Consider the following 18,821-nt stretch of genomic DNA (forward strand, 5'->3'; position numbering starts at 1 on the left):
GCTCAAAAAATGTGTTTTGGTGTTTCGTGACCCTTTAAACCTGATTGGTTGGTGCTTGGGATACGTCACGTCCGACGCACTGGTTTGGGTGTCTGTAGTCGCGGCTACAGGTAGAGGCTCTGCGCTCGTTCTGATAATTTTTTGTAAGTTGTTTGAATGGACCCACGTTAAGCTCTCTTTTGGCATTGTTCTAGTGCATCGTGTGGCGGTGGCTTTTCCCTTGGCTGTGGTGGCTGGATGACTGTTCAGTTGCAGGTATATGATGGCTTTTAACTGGCTGAGTAATGGGGTTTAGCCGCATTTAACCTGCGTGTTTCATGCCGTACAGCTATTAATTCTGGCACCTCGCTGTATTGTATCGACCAACGAGTGATTATAATCTGTCTGAGTGTGCGCCCTTTGGTAAGTGAAGCACGTATGATTTGGTGTGATCATTTAAAGGACCATGTTAATGGGCTTGCTTGTGCTTTTCCTCCTTAGGATCCTCCCATTCCCTTTTATGTCGGATCTTCCTCTGGTATCATTTGTTTATTAGCTCCCGTATTCATCGCTATTGCTGTGGTTACCGGAGATCGTCTTCAACTGCTGCTAATGCTAACGGCGGCGTATTAGCTACTGATTGGACACCACCAATGCAGCTGTTAACGGGGATATCATGTAAAGTAGGTGTTTTAACCTAATTTACCCACTTATTGATGTATTTTGTTGGTTATTTATTTTTATTTATTTCAGGAACTGAGGTTTCCCCCGGTGGATGACGGGTCTCTTTCCACTGGTGGTGGTGTTTCTCTACCGTGTGCTGTGGGACACTGAGTGCGTGATAGCGTGATTTGAGTGCACTGTGGTGTGTGCGTGTGCTGGGGTAAAGTCGGTCCACTCGTACCCAGTCAGTGGGAACCTCCAATCCTGGTTTTGTTTGTTTATTTATTGTTTCTTTTGTATTTAATAATGAAGTGGGAATTTTTTATGTGTTTTTAAGAATCGTAAAATTTGACAGTTTCATTCAAAATAAATATTTTTGTACCTTTGCATTAACTCATGTCTCTGTGCCTTTCTGGGAGAAACGAACCGGTGTCCTTTTCTAATAGTTATTTCCCTGGGTAACTCCCGGGGTGGCGTAGTCGGTTATTTTTATTTAAAGACATTTAAACCCTTCTCTATACCCTCGTCACACAACAATCTACTGAAAATCAGTAAATTTACATGGCAACACTATCGACTGACAAACCGGCATTCTCAGAAAAAAAGGCCTCTGTGTCAGCCACAACGCCCTTACAAAACAGCAGACATCTGTAAGGGCTCAACTGAAATTTGAACCTAAGATTTCTTACGGCATGAACGAGAATCATACTCCTAGACCAGCAAGCCACTATGATAGAAATGTTTTATGTGGCGACACTATCTGCTGACAAACTGGAATTCTTCGAAATTTTTTTTATGAAAGTAGTAATGCCCTGTAAAACAACAGAGAAACTGCAAGGGCTCATCCGGGATTTGAACCCGGGACCTCTCCCACCGTAAGCGAGAATCATACCCCTAGACCAACGAGCCAGTAAAATCTAAAGTTTTGGGTGAGAGAGAGCGTAAGTTTTTGCGAAAGGCAACTTGTACTGGAGTGTGTGGTGGCTCAGGAGTAATGTGGATGTTGAGAGACAGAAGGAAATGATCTGATGTGTGTAGTGGAGTTACTAGTGTTTGATCAGTGAAGCAATGTTGAGTGTAAATAAAGTGAGTAGCAGAAGTAGGTTCTCTTTTGAGGTCAAAAGAGGCAAGCAGAGTCTGGAAGTCAGTAGCTTGAGGTTTTTCAATGTGGATGTTGAAGTCACCTAGCACCAACAAGGGAGTGTCATAAACAGAAAAAGATGAGAGAAGAACATCCAGTTCATCTAAGAAGTGACCTAATGTACTTGGTTGGCGGTAGATGACAACCACATTTATGTAGAAGGAGTGGATAATGGTGGCTGCATGGAATTCAAAGGAGCTGATCTTTGCCAGTGACTATCTCTGAGTAAATTTCCATTCTTTGGAAATCAATAGTCCAGTTCCACCCCCTCTCCCTGTCTGACGAGGAGTGTGGGAGAAAGAGAAATTAGCAGAAAGAGTAGCATGTGTAGCAGTGTCCTCCGGTCTCAACCAGGTCTCAGTTAGAGCCATGAGATTATAGTCAGAATGTGTAGCTATGGAGGTAATAAAATCTGCCTTGTGAACAGCAGATTGACAATTTCAGAGGCCCACGGAGAGAGTTGTGAAATAGCAGATGCATGTATTGAACGAAGGTTGTGATAATTATGCCTGCAGCTTACCTCCCGTGCTTTGCGAGTGTTAGTAACAACAGGAATTAGTTAACACATAATAAAAGTGCAATGAAAACAATAATAAGTGCAAAGATTAAGTAAAATAAATAAATAAAGTACTCAGGTGCTTTGTCAGTGTCTTTGCTCGGTGGAGTCGCACAGGTAGAGTCAATGGTCTTTACACTCGTCGGTCTTTACACGCAGTGAGACTAGCTGCTTATATACACCCCTGAGCGCTCGCTGATAGAATTCAGCTTGACATGCCTCAAGAGTTCCCACAATACAACAACAGAAACTGAGGCGAGGGGTGCAAAACCGACCGTGATCCACACACAAGCTCTTACAGTAACCAAGGAAACAGTGAGTAATCTTTCTAGCACTACACACAAACAACTGAAAACAAGTCTAAATGTACTTACACGCTGCTGGTCTCGTTGCTAAAGTGCTTCTCCTTTTATGGTTGAACAAGCCATCCTACTTCCCTTACTTACTTACATTGTCTATCCATCCATCTATTTATTCATTTTGTTTAGTAAATGTGTTATTTTTGAGGTTGACCTCAAAAAATCTAATAACTTTACTGCCAGAATTGTAGGTGCAGGCTAGGACTGTCTCTGCCATTGGCAGATAACGTCGTTTTTTTGGCTTCATAGGACATGGACTTTCAGCATGCAGTGGGACGGTTTGCTGCTGAGTGTGACATGGCAGGGAAATAAACAGCACCTCTGAGTCAGAAACCATGGTGCTTGACTGGTAAAAAGGTGGCCATCTCCAGTTTGGAGAGTCTTTACCCCAAATGGAGTACAAGTATCTGCGTTTTTTTTTTTTTTTCATGAAAAATGGAATGTGAGATTAAAAGATGGATCAGTGCAGCAGTAGCAGTAATGCATTTGATGTGATTGTCTGTTGTGGTGAAGTAGCTGAGATGAAAGGCAATGTTCTAAATTTTCCACTCAATCTAGGTTCGTACTCACATCTATGGTCATGACTGAAAGGACAAGATCTCGGTAACAACCGGATACATTTTGCAAAATGTTATGACCTGCTTGTTTGAGTTGCACCATAAAAGTGAGATGAGACAACAAAATAGCCTGAATGCAAATGATTTATTATAAAATGTAACTCAGAACAATCAATCAAAGCAACCAACAAATGTCTAGGCATAATAATGAAGATAAAGAACTTAGGATATAATCACAACAACACTTTAACTACAAAATATAAGTAATGCAAAACAAAACCATAAAGTTAAAGAGTCAATGAGATGGCAGGTCTTGACATGAGCACTCCCGAGTAGCCACAGCGTCCAGGGGTAGCTAGCACAACAACTTTTATATACCCATTGATGAGTAATGCAGGCATCCAATCAGGATTTACCACATATTCCAATCTGGAGTCTTGGGATTATCACAGTGTATTAATATTGTAAAACTAAATACTTGTCGCTCTGCCAAAATCATCAAATATTCATCAAGTTTGTATTCTACTCAAAACAGTAAATGTAGTAAACTAGAAAGAATTTTGAATCTAAAAGTAAGGAAACTTTACTAATAAATAGATGATTTGTTTCTCATTCAGGGAGTCAGACAAAGAACATCATCGAAAACAACACTAGCTACATGAATACACTGAAGAGTAGAGTACAGATGTATCCGCACCTGTACAATCACTTGCAAAGAGATTTTAAGCAGCAGAGATGCTGTTTGCCAGATGTTTATGAAACTGTTCTTCTCTCAGTTGCGATCATTGTGTTTACAGAAAACGCAAGGAGCGCAACACATTTCTACAAAATTTTCACAGAGGCACAACAAACACACAGACGCAGGGGAAAAAGACAGTGACTGTTTACATGGACATCAGTAACTGACTGTTTAATGACAGTGGAATGTTTGATACTGCACATTGTATAAGAGAAAAAAAAACTGCATTTCTCGGTAACTGAGATGCACTTAGTATGTCAGAAAGCCATGTGCGTGTGTAGACTATCCTGTCAAAAAACGCGTTTACATGTTTACACTCAGAGAGCAGCATTTACAGCAGATCCTTCAGTCCATAATATTGTAGTGATATTAACGTACTGACTTTAAACAATTCCTCTTCTCCCACTTGTTTTGGAAACCCAACTAGTCGTCTCTCTGCCGTCTGAACACTGTTTGAGGTAAAACAGTCTTTAAAGCTATCATACATATTAATGAAGTTGCCCCGAATACACAATAGAGCGCACTGATTGGTTTGAACAAAGTCTTTCTTATGAATGAATGTAGTACACTCAGAGACGTCATGAAATACTCCCAGATACAGACAGACAGTCTACATGCTGGAATACACGCAAGGAAGTGTATGGGTAGAAAAGTCCAGTGTGACCACGGCTTAAGTGCATGTGAATGGTTTCTTTCCAGTGTGGATCCTCATGTGTTGATTAAGGTATGATGAGCGGCTGAAACTCTTCCCACACTGAGTGCATGTGAATGGTTTCTCTCCAGTGTGGATCCTCATGTGGTGATTAAGGTGTGATGATTGGCTGAAACTCTTCCCACACTGAGTGCATGTGAATGGTTTCTCTCCAGTGTGGATCCTCATGTGTTGATTAAGGTATGATGAGCGGCTGAAACTCTTCCAACACTGAGTGCATGTAAATGGTTTCTCTCCAGAGTGGATTCTCGTGTGGTGTTTAAGGTGTGATGATTGGCTGAAACTCTTCCCACACTGAGTGCATTTAAAAGGTTTCTCTCCAGTGTGGATCATCATGTGTAGAATAAAGTTTGATGATTTGCTGAAACTCTTCCCACACTGAAGGCATGTGAATGGTTTCTCTCTAGTGTGGATCCTCATGTGTTGATTAAGGGATGATGAGCAGCTGAAACTCTTCCCACACTGAGTGCATGTGAATAGTTTCTCTCCAGTGTGGATCCTCATGTGGTAATTAAAGTGTGATGAGCTGCTGAAACTCTTCCCACACTGAGTGCATGTGTATGGTTTCTCTCCAGTGTGGATCCTCATGTGTAGATTACGGGACCACGATAAGCTGAAACTCTTCCCACACTGGGTGCATGTGAATGGTTTCTCTCCAGTGTGGATCCTCATGTGTTGATTAAGGGATGATGAGCAGGTGAAACTCTTCCCACACTGAGTGCATGTGAATAGTTTCTTTCCAGTGTGGATCCTCATGTGTAGATTACGGGACCACGATAAGCTGAAACTCTTTCCACACTGGGTGCATGTGAATGGTTTCTCTCCAGTGTGGATCCTCATGTGAATCTTAAGAATGTATTTTCTTCCAAAACTCTTTCCACACTGAGTGCAGGTGAAACGATTCTTGTCTCTCCTTTTTAAAATACCATCAGTCTGTAAAAAAGTTTTTTCCTCAATTTTGACATGATGTTCCTCCTGTTTACTCCCCTCGTTTTCTTCAGTTAGGTCTGAAATAAAAAAAAATAAAACATTAGTTTTCATTAAGTCTTTTCATTAAGTCTTAAAGGGCACCTAGGTTACCCCTTTTTTCAGATTTAATATAAGTCTTTTGCGTCTCTAGAATGTGTATATAAAGTTTCAGATCAAAATACCCATCAGATTTTTCATTATACCTTTTACAAGATGCTGTTTTATACTGATTTCCAGCAGGGGGTGGTTTTGTCGTACTGCGCCTTTAAGCCGAGTTCTGCCCGCCCACTGTTTCTACATGCCTCCTCCCTCAGCTGCGTCAGACAACAGACAGACTTAAAGGAAGAAGGTCTCACGTTGCGTTTGTGAGATACTACAGTAAGAACTAACCTTTACTAATCAGTATTGTGAAGTTGCCTTGATGAGTCACACACAATATCGTTACAAAGTTAACGCGCGCGCGCACACACACACACACACACACAGATACACACGCAGGCAGGCAGGCAGACAGAGCGCACTTAGCTTAGTTAAGGCTAACTTCAAGTACTGTGTGGATATCTGTTATGCTAATGTACAAAGTAAACCTGATTTAACTTCCACAAACCGGGATTGAAGCGTCTTCTTTTATAATTGTTCTGACACGCGGCTGTGCTGATGAAGTAAAGCTGAAGTAAAACGCTGTAATTAATTACACACATACTCTGTTTTAAAACACTTTAAACATGTTAAACTTACTCTTAATCACATTTGATGACGATTGCTGATCCTAGCGAACAGAACAGACCTTTTATTCCCGGTTGCTTTGCGTATGTCTGCCTGGTCTTGTTGACATAAACACGTGACTACCGGAACATGTTAATGCGCGCAGCTGTCAATCAATTCGGTGGGCGGGGGGATCGCACACCTACGTAATGGTGCGATCGATTTGAAAACAGCTCAAATTGGCCGACCCTTTTTTTGTAGTTAAATTGAAAAAAAAAAGGACTGGGTGTGTTCATATCACCCCAGTATGACGGTCTATACACTATACCAACACACAGATCTGTCCAAACAGCTTGAAAAGTAGATTTTTTACCATAGGTGCCCTTTAAGTCATCCTTATTTATCTAGTGCTTTTACAATGTAAATTGTGTCAAAGCCACTTAACATAGAAGTTAAAGTAAATTTAAACTGTGTCAGTCCAGTTTTCAGAGATTCTTACATAATTGATCATAAAAGTCATTTTGGTCATATTGATCAGACACAGATTTGAAAGCTGTAAATGGCCTCTTTTTATTCCTATATATTCACAATTACAACAAAATGTTTTTCTAAAATGTGTAAAGCAGACAGGGAATAATTGTATATTCTGTGCCTGACTGGTACACGGCAAAAACTGAAATCTAAGAAAGTAAAAAAATCTTATTTCAAGAAAATGTGTCTTGTTTTTTTGCTATTAAAGATGAATTGTCTTATAAAATACACTGTGGAGTAGACTATAAGTCTTAATTTAAGAAAACCGATCTTCTTCTGGCTAGGCAAGTAAATGTTAACTAATTTTAAGCAAGATTTTACTAGAAACAAGTAAGAGCTATAAAGCCCAAATTTGTGCACATTCAATAAGATAGTTGTGCTATTTTTAAGACTAATACACCACTAAAATTTCTAATTTTAAGAATATTAAGAAAATATTATTTTAGATTAGATTTAATTTTTCATACAATTTTGTGTGGGTGAGACTGTCTGTTTTTGAAAATTGAATAAAGAAAAATTGCTGTGAACAAACACTTGGCTTAAAAGGATTTTAATTCTTATTTCGTACTGAAAAAAAATGCAAAAGTTGTATCAACAACAAACTCATTCAACATTTGTTTTCACAGAATTTATGTAAATGCACAATCACTTATAACAGATTTCTTCCTGTCAAAATGGACAGCACTTTACAAGTATTAAAAAGTTAACCTATAAGGAATATTCTGCGTTCATTACAGGTTACCCATAATTAACAGCATTTGTTGCATAATGGTGATTATCTCAAAACATTAACTTTCACTTCTTCCGGAACAATAATATTATACGCCACACCAAACAGTGAAACACAAAATTAGAATGCGCGCGTTGAAATAAAAGAAAATAATTATGATCATTGATCCTGCCACCTTAAAGCTATCTTAATAAATTAAGTTAAATAACTATTTTATTAAATAATTATAAAATGGTTTTATTATTACAATAATATAAATATATATATTATTTTCTGTCTAGCAGTTTATAGGCTACCTGCTCTTTCTGGGAAACTTCTACACAGCAAAGTCATTGGTGTTAAATTTCAAGTGTTGTGGTAATTCAGAGTAAAGTGTTAAAATTCTAGAGTTAGATAAAGGTAAAATAACCCTCTCGGCGTTAGAAGCTGATTTGCCTCCTTGTCACACAGAGTAACATGTATCTACCTTAGAAAAAACCCTGTTTTTGAGTAACTAATCAGTGTCTCATCATATACCCTCATTCACCTGGCCCTTAAATTAGTCAATTAGTTTAGTCCACTAGACAGAGCGAATGACCACAAATAAGTGAATTCAGACACCTGCTGTTAACAAGCACAATCACTGAAGGAATAAGAAATAGAAGGAAGAAATAAAACTAGACACAGCCTCACACCAAACCAACTGAATTAAAACAGAGGATTAAACAACTCCATTAAATAATAGCATAAGCAGCTTCACTGATTACAGTTTGACTTCATTTCTGTAAGAATATTTTTTTTATTAAAAATATTTCATTTGACCTCACCATCATGGAGATCAGAGGCTGCTTATTTGAGCTCTTGAAGCTTTACTCTTATATTCTAATGTTTCCCTGACTGTTATAGCTGTGTTACTAAAACGCATCAGTTATAACAAGAAAGGTCAAGAGAAACAATACAGTTTCTGCTTAATTGTGATTGATATAATTTCAGGTGTTTACTAAGTTAATTCATAAAAAATGCAAATATATTTGTATTAAAGCTGTAAGGGACAATACTACTGGAAGTCTGCTGCTGTTCATAGAAAATTCAACAATTAGGATGCAATTAATAATTAGAGTGTCATGCACTAAACATTCAAGCTCCAGCTTACTCATTATGACACACAGGCATCAAGAATCAACATATGAACCTCAACAGTGGTTGCTAAAAAAAAAAAGCTGCATAGTTCATGCCGCAATGCATGCTGGGTGCCAGCATAGTACAAAGCTCCCAGCATGCATTGCAGCATGAATAAATTATGCAGCTTTATGTTCTTACAATCTCTTTCTTTTCCTTTATTTTGTGTTGTTTTTGGGAGGTGATATTTCAGTAGAGTGTTTTTTTTACTTGATTTTTATTTTTTTGTTTGTCACCATTATTGAGATTCAAAGACTAATTATTGATGTCTGGGTGTTTTTGAGTTCTGCCATAGTTCAAACATTCTCATTGTAAATATTGGTTTCATTTCATTTATTTAAATTACTTATTTCTCACACATAACTAACATAGTACTGAATTAGAAAACAAGCAGGAAAGGAAGGCTATGTTATCATAAATAATCTCTTCAGACTGACACTTTAATTTTCTTTCAGCTTTCCAAGCTATATATATATATATAAATAGTGTAATTAACACTAACTATAGCAGTCAAAATAAAAGACATTTATAGCAAGAAGTTGAAGAGCCTGACTAAAGCAGACTCTGTCCTCCATCATGGTGACTTCAAATGAACAACAGAAATTTTATTAAGAGCTTTTGTTCACATGACAGAAATCAAGTCAAAGGTCAGTAATAGGTGAAGCTCCATGATAAGTTGTTTAATTTGATGAGTTTTTTTAAAGATGTTGTAAAATAACATTTTTTATTGTGTAGTTTGTTTTATTTTTATTGATTATTATTTTATTTAGAGTTTTTTTTTTCTCAGTTGATTTCATCTTTGGTTTTAGTTTGTGTTTTTCTGTCCTTCAGTGATTCTGCTTGTTAACAGTTGTTCATCAACAATTCTCAATCCTCCTTTAATTAGACACTTAATTGTCTCATTAACTTCATCACTGTCTGAGTGTTCAGCCCTCTGTAGTGAGGACACTAGTGAGGATTTTGCTGTGGAATTTAAGGCTTAAGTGTGTTCGAATGAAAAATACAGACTATGGGATGTATTTTTAACAGAAATATTCTGGAAACTGAATTTACGAATGTAAAATGTTGAAAACAGCAGATTACTGGCAACCAGTGCTGCCAGTATTTTGACATACATTTAACAGATATTTTACACAATAAGAGTTTGCTAATTAACACTCTGGGTGTTAAAAATTTTAACACCTTCAAAAGTGTTATTTTAACACTTATAGTGGTTCCCATATAAACACTGAGGAAGTGTTAATTTTAACTCTAAGGTTGTTAAATCTACCAAATCTAAAATTTGCAGTGTGAGATCGATAAAAAATACAGACTGTTGAATGTGCTTTTAACAGAAATATTCTGTAAACTGAATTTATGAATGTTAAAAACAGCAGATTACTGGCAACCACAGCTGCTGGTATTTTTCCGTAAATTCTAAAAATGAAAAAAAAAAAAAATGAAAAACAGCTAAACAGTTTTTGTGTCACCATTGTGGAGGATGATAGCGTCTCTGTTCAAGTTCAAGATGAACTGAGAGTATTTGATGTTATGCTGCATCTTCTTTTGTTTAAAGGTTACTGTGTAGTTACTAATGCAGTCAAAATCTGTTTGCTACTAGCAATCACACATGAAAACATTATTGCATCTAAAGACTTCACATTTTTTTTGCACTAAGCTATGATATTGTAAACTGAATATTATATCAGTTCATGAAATATGGTTATTTTTTGTAAATTTATACAGTTCTATAGAACTTCCATGTTTTTCACAGAAAGATTCTGGCAACCACAGCTGCTGGTATTTTTTCTGAAATTTAACAGATATTTTACACTATAAGAGTTTGCTAATTAACACTCTCTTGGTGTTGACAATGTTAACACTTTCAAAAGTGTTATTTTTAACACTTATAGTGGTTCCCATATAAACTCTGAGGGAGTGTTAATTTTAACTCCAAGGTAGTTAAATCTACTATCTAAAATTTGCTGTGTATTGGTCCCATTTTTATGGTTATCTTCTACATACGCAGAAATCATTTGTTTTAGGGTTCTTTTCAGTCGTTTTGTGAGATTGGTCAGGGGGTGGTAGGCTATTTGATTTTTGTCATTTTCTGTTTGATTTTCTATTTTTAAACTTCAGAGAAAACTGCTGATGTGAACTGTGTGCCTAGGTCAGATAGAATGGAATCTGGTACTCCCCAACAAGTAAGTATTTCTTCTCTGAAGAATTTGGCTTCTGTCTGGGCAGTGGCCTCTCGCATGGGAAATAATTCCAGTGTTTCCTCTAGGATTGCACAGTAGAATCTCTGTCTGCTAGGTTCTGAAATATCTTGATTATATCTGGGTCTTTGTGTTGCTCTTCCCAGATTTCTGCAATGGAGATGGGTCAAAGTACGGTCACTTGAAAGGTGCAGAAGGGCATCCAGCTGGTTTGATGACAGACTCACTGTGCTTTTGATGAAGGGTTTACAAACCCAGTCGTACTGGTTCCAATTATGCTGCTCAGAAAAATACCTATTGAAATGTGCAGACAGAGATTGCAGATGGAGAGTGATTTCCGTTTTAGTAGTATCCCAGTTAAACACATTTTCTGTGATAAATTCATCCAAGGTCAGGAACATGTTTAGATTTAGTAGGTTTGAACACGGCCTTGAAGGGACAAATTCAGCGAATTAAGCCTATCAAATATGTCAGACAGGTATGTAAGATCTGTGAGCTACTTAGCGTCAGTAAAATAACTCCTAAAGGAAGATCCACAATCAATCCTCAGTTCGTAATGCAATGAAAAAATACGCTGCAGGACTTTGCCTGTGGAGAGCCATCTAACCTCCTTGTGCAAAAGCAACGACTCATATTCGGACCCCATTTCTATGCACAACAAGGCAAACAGTCTTGATTTAGTGGGACAAGTCTTTATGAAATTCACAATCTGTATTGCTGTTTGAAGCACTGCGTTCAAGTCCGCAGGAAGTGTTTTTGCTGCGAGGACCTCTCTGCGAATCATACAGTGGGTGAAACAAACATGCGGAGCTACTTTATGAACCAAAGCAGCGAGTCCTTTATTTTTTCCTAACATGGATCCCACTCCATCAGTGCCCACACCGACACAATTGTCCCAACAAAGACCAAGTTCATTCAGTTGACCGCTGAGTTTTTCTAAAATATCTTTTCCTGTAAACGTCTTTTCATTGATGAGCAAAATAGTAGATCCACAAGCAATTTTCTCTCATGACTGTAGCGGACGAATACAAGTAGTTGAGATGAGTTTGATATGTCTGTCGACTCAACTAATTGTAATAAAAAAGAAATCCCATTCTTTATTCTTTTAATCAGCTGACGTTTGACGTCGCATGCCATAACAGTTATACGCCGGCTTATGGTGTTGTCTGGTAGTGGAATTTGTTCAATGTAACTTGCATACTTCTCTCTAAACAGTTCTACAGATGGCCTTTGCAGCTGGAGATATGAGGCTCTCTGGAAATGTATGTGGCTATTTGGCCTTGGCAACTAAGGGTGCTTTCACACCTGTGAATCGATTCAGTTGTTCCGAAACAGAGATTACAATTGTTACATTGTTGCTCTTTGCTCTTGGAGCGGTTCGCTTTCACACTGCAAAGTTTCTAAACGGACCAAAAGAGTTAAAACAAGTCACGTGCGAGTAATCTCTCCTCACATTGGTCAGAGTGTCAGGGTTTGTTTTGCAGCGTCCCGCTCAGCTGTCAGGAGAGGTGGTGGTTTGGTGGTGATTGACAGGGTGCGCGCGCGCGACATGTCTGAGGAGAGACGCGGTGGGGAGGGGTGAGAAGGGTGCGCAACGATGCCTATTTGAGGGAGGGAGACGCAAGATTACCGGGAGATCATCACTCGTTTGCGGGCATCCGGAGACTCGCGAAACTCCCCGCCCTACTCATAATTCTCTCTTCATATAGCCGTAAGCCTATTACGTATGCATAAAACACTGTGATAACCGCGCTCGGATCGGATCGCTTTCTCACTGCAATCGAACCGCTCCAGGGTTCGTTTCAATCGAGCCGAGACCACCTCATTCAAGCGATCTCGGAGCGATTACTTTGGCGCGGAACAGAGCGCGATTGCCCTGTTCACATATGCCAATCGAACCGCGCTAACTGGGCAAACGAGACACGTTCCGAAACAAAAGTGTAGGTGTGAAAGCACCCTAAATGTGCCACCTCATTTGAAGCAGTAAGCGATTTTACTTGCAGCGTGGTTTGACTAGTCATCGTTTGTTTTTGTCCTCTTAATGCTGATTCTTTACATCGAAAAAAGTCGACTGGCTTATCTTTTAACATCGGATGTTTCTTCTGTAAGTGACGCACCAGTTTCACAGGTTTTAAACTGTCATTTGCAAGGACCTCTGAACACACAACACATTGTGGACATGGTTCGTTATTAATCGTATTGTATGTACTGTTCATCATACTTCCGTTGCTTTGATGCACACAGGCCTTTGGTTTTTGTAATGAGCGTTAAACCTCTCTGTTTGGAGATCCCCGTTGACGCGGAGGGTTGGTCATCCGTTTGCTTTAATGCTTCAGAAGGGCACTCGTCATCTTTTTTGTCAGATGGTTTACCGGTATTAACTTCACCGTCGTTAATTTTAAAAAGCCACAGGTCCATTTTTTGTATATGTTTTACGTGATCGCATTAACTACAAAAGGTGCCTCGTGCCTGATAGTTAGCTGCGGGACTAATCAGATTGACTCTTGTGAACATAAAAAAAACGTCATAATTTACTCGAGTGCACACCTCAGTTTCTCGATCCCCCCTTAACAGGCGCTGGCGCCCCACATTTTGAAAACCCCTGGCCTATAGTATGGCTAAACAAATGATAAATATTAATAAATTCCTCCTGTCCTTGCGCCTTGTGTTGTGTCAACACTGCACCTAATCCGGAATCACTGGCATCGGTGTAAACCACAAAGGGGAGTCGGAGAACAGGATGTCCAAGGATGGGAGGCGAGGTGAGACAAGTCTTTAATTTCTTCAGTGCTTGTTGATATTGAGGTGTCCATTGAAAAATTCACCCTTTTTTCTTCAATGAGTTCATGGGCTCTGCAATTTGAGAAAGGTTTGGCACAAACATATGGTACCACCCTGCCAATCCAAGGAGTTAAAGTCTTTGATGTTTTTTTGGAACCGGGTAGGATGTTATCGCTTCTACTTTAATGGAATCAGCAGGAATGGCCTGGGTGTTCACCACATGTCAAAGAAATGATAATTTATGTTGGCAGAATTTACTTTTCTTCAAGTTAATGATCAGACCAGCTTTGTGTAACCAGGTGAAGATCTTTGAAGTGTTGGGTGACTGAGGGTGAGTATATGATGTCGTCATCAATATACACAAAACACATTTTTCCCAGCAACTCTGCTAGGACAGACTCCATTAATTGCTGGAATGTTGCTGGGGCATTTTAAAGTTTTTAAATCCAAAAGTCTTGGATTCACTTCCAGGCTCCATAGTTACCTGCCAGTACCAACTGTTGAGATCAATGGTGGAGAAGATGACAGCACCAGAGAGGGATTCCAGTATCTCTGTGATGTTAGGTAAGGGGTAGGCATCTCTTTCTGTGATAGCGTTCACTTTACGATAGTCCACACACAACCTCATACTGCTATCTTTTTTGGGGACAAGGACAATGCGTGAGGCCCACGCTATTTGTATAGGTTCTGTGAGGGCATTCATTAGCATTTCTTTGACTTGCTCTTTCACAATCTCTTGCTTCTCTGGTTTTAAACGGTATGGACGTTGTCTGATCAGCACAGGCTAGTCAATATACAAGCAGTGCTGTAGAACAGTTGTTCTTCCAAGCTGGGAGGTACATACTTGTGGATTCTGCAGAAGTAGATGATGTAACTGGCAATTTTCTTCTGGATGCAGGTGAGATTGATCAACTGATGCTTTTATTATTGTCTTGTCATCCCTATTATCTGGTAACTGAAATAGACTTTGTGGTGGGGGATTTGAGGTGAACTATGAACGAGCTTGGCTTGAGTTTTTTCTGTGCACTTTTTTTTTTCTGGTGCAGGTATGTTTTTTTCTGGAATGCTGGCCTGCCCAGGCTGAAAAGCATACACTTGGTTTCGGGTTGATGTGCAGGTTTAATTTTCACCAGCCACATTGATCTGTAGCCCACTGGTAAATATATAATCCAATCCTAGGATCACTAAATAAGTGAGAGCTGTGGAAGTGAGGATAGCAAATGGAATAGGAAAAAACATATTGTAAAGAATGACATTTGTTTTTGCCCATCCTAAAGGTATGGCGGTCTCACCATTAGCAAAGTAGAGGAGACCATGGGGCCATTGATGAAGAACATCAAGGGAAGCAAGTGCTGACCTCAAATGTTGGTGAAGTAGGGTATAGCTGGCTCCAGTGTCGATTATGGCTTTTCCAGACCAAGCTCCAAGGGTGCTTGATACAATTAGCTGTTGTGGTATGAACTCATGGGTAGGAGGATGACTTGGTTTTGCTGTAATTGTGGAGTTGGAGTTGTAACAGAGATGCTGTTGTGAGAAGGTGCAGGCCTTTGATGCTGTGTGGGTATATTTTATCTCCTTCAGCAGTGGTTCTCAATATACCAATATAAAATATACCAGGATTTTGAAGCGATGATTTGACTGACATTAAAAGTGACCAATCACAGTCAACCTTGTCTAGTTTTGCATTGAACGTAAGGGCGGGACAAAGGCCTTTCTATGTTCCAGTGACAGAAAACAACAACTTAAAAACAAATGCATTATTGAAATAATGCTTTTTGGGTGTTTTTACTATAGAGATGTCTATGTTATTCACAAGAGTAATTAAGCCGCGGACATCCTGCCATTTTGCATTCTCTCCAACGGATTTTACTCGCCTCTAACCTATCACTCTTCTGAAGCCTAGTTTAATACAATCTGAGAGCATACTCACACTATGAACAGCTGCTTTGAACTAGGCCAAAGCACGCTTGTCCTCCATTCAGGCCAGGGCACGCTTACAATATTGATGATGCACTGTTCAGTAGAGAAGTGCTCTCGGTCAGCACAGTGGAGACTTCTCTAGTTATGTTGTTTTAGTCGTTTGGGATGCAGTGACACACAATCAAATATTTTGCCGAACAGATCCGCCAATTTTGACGCTCATAAACAGTCATAAAGTCCTCGTGCTGCAGGAATAAGTAGGTTTGCTGAATGCACAGCTGTGGTGCAGTGAGGAGTTTGCGTCTTTAATAAACTACAACAGTTTGCATTCATTGAACGGTAAGAATGATTAATAAATGCATATGAAATAGTCCCTTAAAAGAAACGTCTTGCTTTCAGTTTCTGGCTTAGGCGCGTTTTGCACTCACACACAAGCGTACCGCGCCAAAGCCCAAGTGAATTGTGCCTGAGCCCGATTCAGCGCACTCACACTTCTCAAACGATCAGGCAAACAGGCCTGGGCACGGTTTGGATAGCATAGTGTGAGTAGGCTCTAAGAGTGTCGGCGCGAGCTGCAGGTAATGCGCAATTATTCATTTCTGCAAATGTCGCGGGTGCTTTATTTTAACACGAGAGTGCAGTCATGTAGTTAATCGCCAAAACTGGATATCCGAGCCCTTAAATAGGCTTTTTCAAATGAACTGCAAGTCCTCTCATGATCTCATCATCGCGTGTGTGTGCTCAGACTATATACAATTGTGATCTCTCAGAAGTAGAAATTATTTATCTTTGCTCCTCGACTAAACTTACTCAAAAACTTTCAAGTATTTAGAATTAGATTGATGCATGACCGGTGACAATGCTAACGCACTTACTTGGCTGTACTGTGATGTGAAACTTAGCCTACCATAACTTTTCACAAAGGTGGAACTTTTTATTTCTTTACGGCAAAAGAATTATGCTAGAAATGTTTCTGGATGAGGTATTTATGTGATTTATACATACTAGGGGTATTCTGATCTGTCTTAAAGCATCAACAATTTGTACAGGCATTACAGGTCAAAGCAATCTGTTACATTTACCAAAATAAACAATATTAAAGCACTGCTTTGAGAAATGTAGTGTTGTCAGAAACCAAGTAATTTGTTTTTCTTATTTTATTACCGACAGTGTTCTTGTCTTTTTTGTAAAATTATTTCAGTTTAGGATCAAGCGTAAAATAAAATATTGTATAGACAACAAGCAATTAAGAAAAACAGTGTAAAATATGTAAACAAAAACCCAAGTTTAAATATTTTCATCATATACTTTAAACATTTAAAAGCCTGAAAGTATTGTTTAAAAATGAACAAAAAGTGTCTCTATGGCCTTAAAAGTATGTGGTAGTTTTGCCAGTGCTATTGAAAATGATTCATTGTCATGTACAGAAAAAAATAGACCATACTTTGTTAATGCAAATACCTACATGTAGCCTTGTGATTTAAACAATTAAACAATTTAAATAATTGTATAATTAAAAAAGGGCCATAATGAAAAAAATGTTTTGTTTTTTTTCAAAAGTAATTAACTAGTACTCAGAGTAGTTTTTTAGAGTAATTTGTAAAATATTAGTATCATTTACTAAAACTTGTATTATTTTAGCAGTGTATTATAACTTGAGTACAAATATTCTGTTCTCTTTTCATCTGTGAGATAACATTAACAAATAAACAAAAAAATGCACAAGCACATTTAGTAAAGGTGTATTATTTTATAAATAAATGATTAATTAATTGTTATATTATTATTAATGAATGGTTTTTATTTGTATAAATCAATAGACAGTTCATATGCAGTATTTTTATGAATTGCTGAAAAAACATTGCAGGTGTTCAACACATTGCATGTCAGTCTTAGCTTATTATATTAACGCTGTTTTTAGGATCTAAAAATGTATTCTTTAAAAAGCAAAAAGATTCCAATGGCGACACCTGCTGGTACGTGAAGAATATGGTCAATACTGATGAACTTTACACTCAAATGTTTGCACATCATCAGCATGCTGTAATCCATTTCCTAAGCAGCAAAAGTATTTTTTAGACTAGTTTGTTGGCCAGTTGTAGTCAGTTCAATGCTAAACGTTATTGTTTCACTTTAATTAGTTTTGTCTCACATCGTCCCACACCATCATATAGTTTAGAAAACTGTACAATGTTTTATAATAATTTATTATTTTGGTGTCCATTTCATTCAGCATATTTAAAATTAGGGCCTCCACGTTTTTTGACATACTTTAAATCAGGGTTTCTACAGGTGTCACCAAGTTAAATGTAAGACTTTTTAAGACCATTATGAATGAAATTTTAGACTAAGGAATTTTTCAACTGGCCCAGATGAAAAAGATTTTTATATGTCCAAACAAAAAATATTTTAATATAAAATATTTAATAATACAATAATAAATAATAACATTAATAATAATAATAACATTAAAATATTTTAGATATTTCTTAGCAAAAGATCTTAAATATTGTGTAAAAACAAGAGAGCTCTACTTGGATCCACACACTTTTTTCCCCAAAATAAACTTTCTTTAAAATAAAAAAAAAACAAATAACAAATGTTTTAAAAGTTTTAAAAACTATATTAAACTAAATCTATGCACAACAATCTGTCCAGGTCGATATCCTCAGCAGTCCTTATCATTATGATAAACAGAGTTAAAATGTCTTGTTGGTGATTGTATGAGTTTTGGCCAGATTGGGTAACAAAACATGAACACAGGAAAATGAAGACTTGTTTAAAAAGATTTAAGACATACAGCACAATATTTCAGTAAATTTAAGTTTTTTTTAAGGCCTAAATTTTTGATTTTGGAATTTAAGACATTTTAATACCCAGCGGAAACCCTGTTTAAACACAATAGCCCAGGTAATTAGTTATTATAATAATGTAGGTCAAACTAAGATAATATCTGTGAGAACTAGTAACAACTACAAAAACAAGTTTAAACCCATAAAGAAGTTGATAAAAAAGGGAATTGTGATCAACGTGACATATGCAAATGGAAAGTACTAAGCCAACACCATCACTGTAATAGCAGATATCTTCTATGAGAATACTGTAGGTCAAATATTGTCAGCT

The 18,821-nt window shown here is 37.9% G+C and overlaps 1 protein-coding gene, 1 long non-coding RNA gene and 1 other non-coding gene across 3 annotated transcripts in view; all 3 read right to left on the minus strand.

Moving 5' to 3' along the window:
* Window positions 1-18,821, minus strand: part of LOC108183429 (uncharacterized) — a 94,153-nt gene that overhangs the window by 65,491 nt on the left and 9,841 nt on the right. Inside the window, exons 4-5 of the mRNA XM_087249010.2 lie at window positions 4,733-5,598; window positions 364-380 (exon numbers count right to left, since the gene is read on the minus strand). Of these exons, the coding sequence (XP_087105136.2) occupies window positions 364-380; window positions 4,733-5,598 (883 nt within the window). The remainder of the gene's footprint in view (window positions 1-363; window positions 381-4,732; window positions 5,599-18,821) is intronic.
* On the minus strand, window positions 1,480-1,551 carry trnar-acg (transfer RNA arginine (anticodon ACG)). The gene has a single exon. It is a non-coding gene; the product is annotated as a tRNA-Arg (tRNA).
* On the minus strand, window positions 10,897-16,898 carry LOC147844963 (uncharacterized). Its single transcript, XR_015483817.2, has 2 exons — window positions 12,954-16,898; window positions 10,897-12,284 (listed from the first exon to the last, which is right to left on the minus strand). It is a non-coding gene; the product is annotated as an uncharacterized LOC147844963 (long non-coding RNA).

The sequence above is a fragment of the Danio rerio genome, chromosome 4 (genome assembly GCF_052040795.2).
Source record: "Danio rerio strain M-AB ecotype USA chromosome 4, GRCz13ab, whole genome shotgun sequence".
Classification (NCBI taxonomy): Eukaryota; Metazoa; Chordata; class Actinopteri; order Cypriniformes; family Danionidae; genus Danio; species Danio rerio.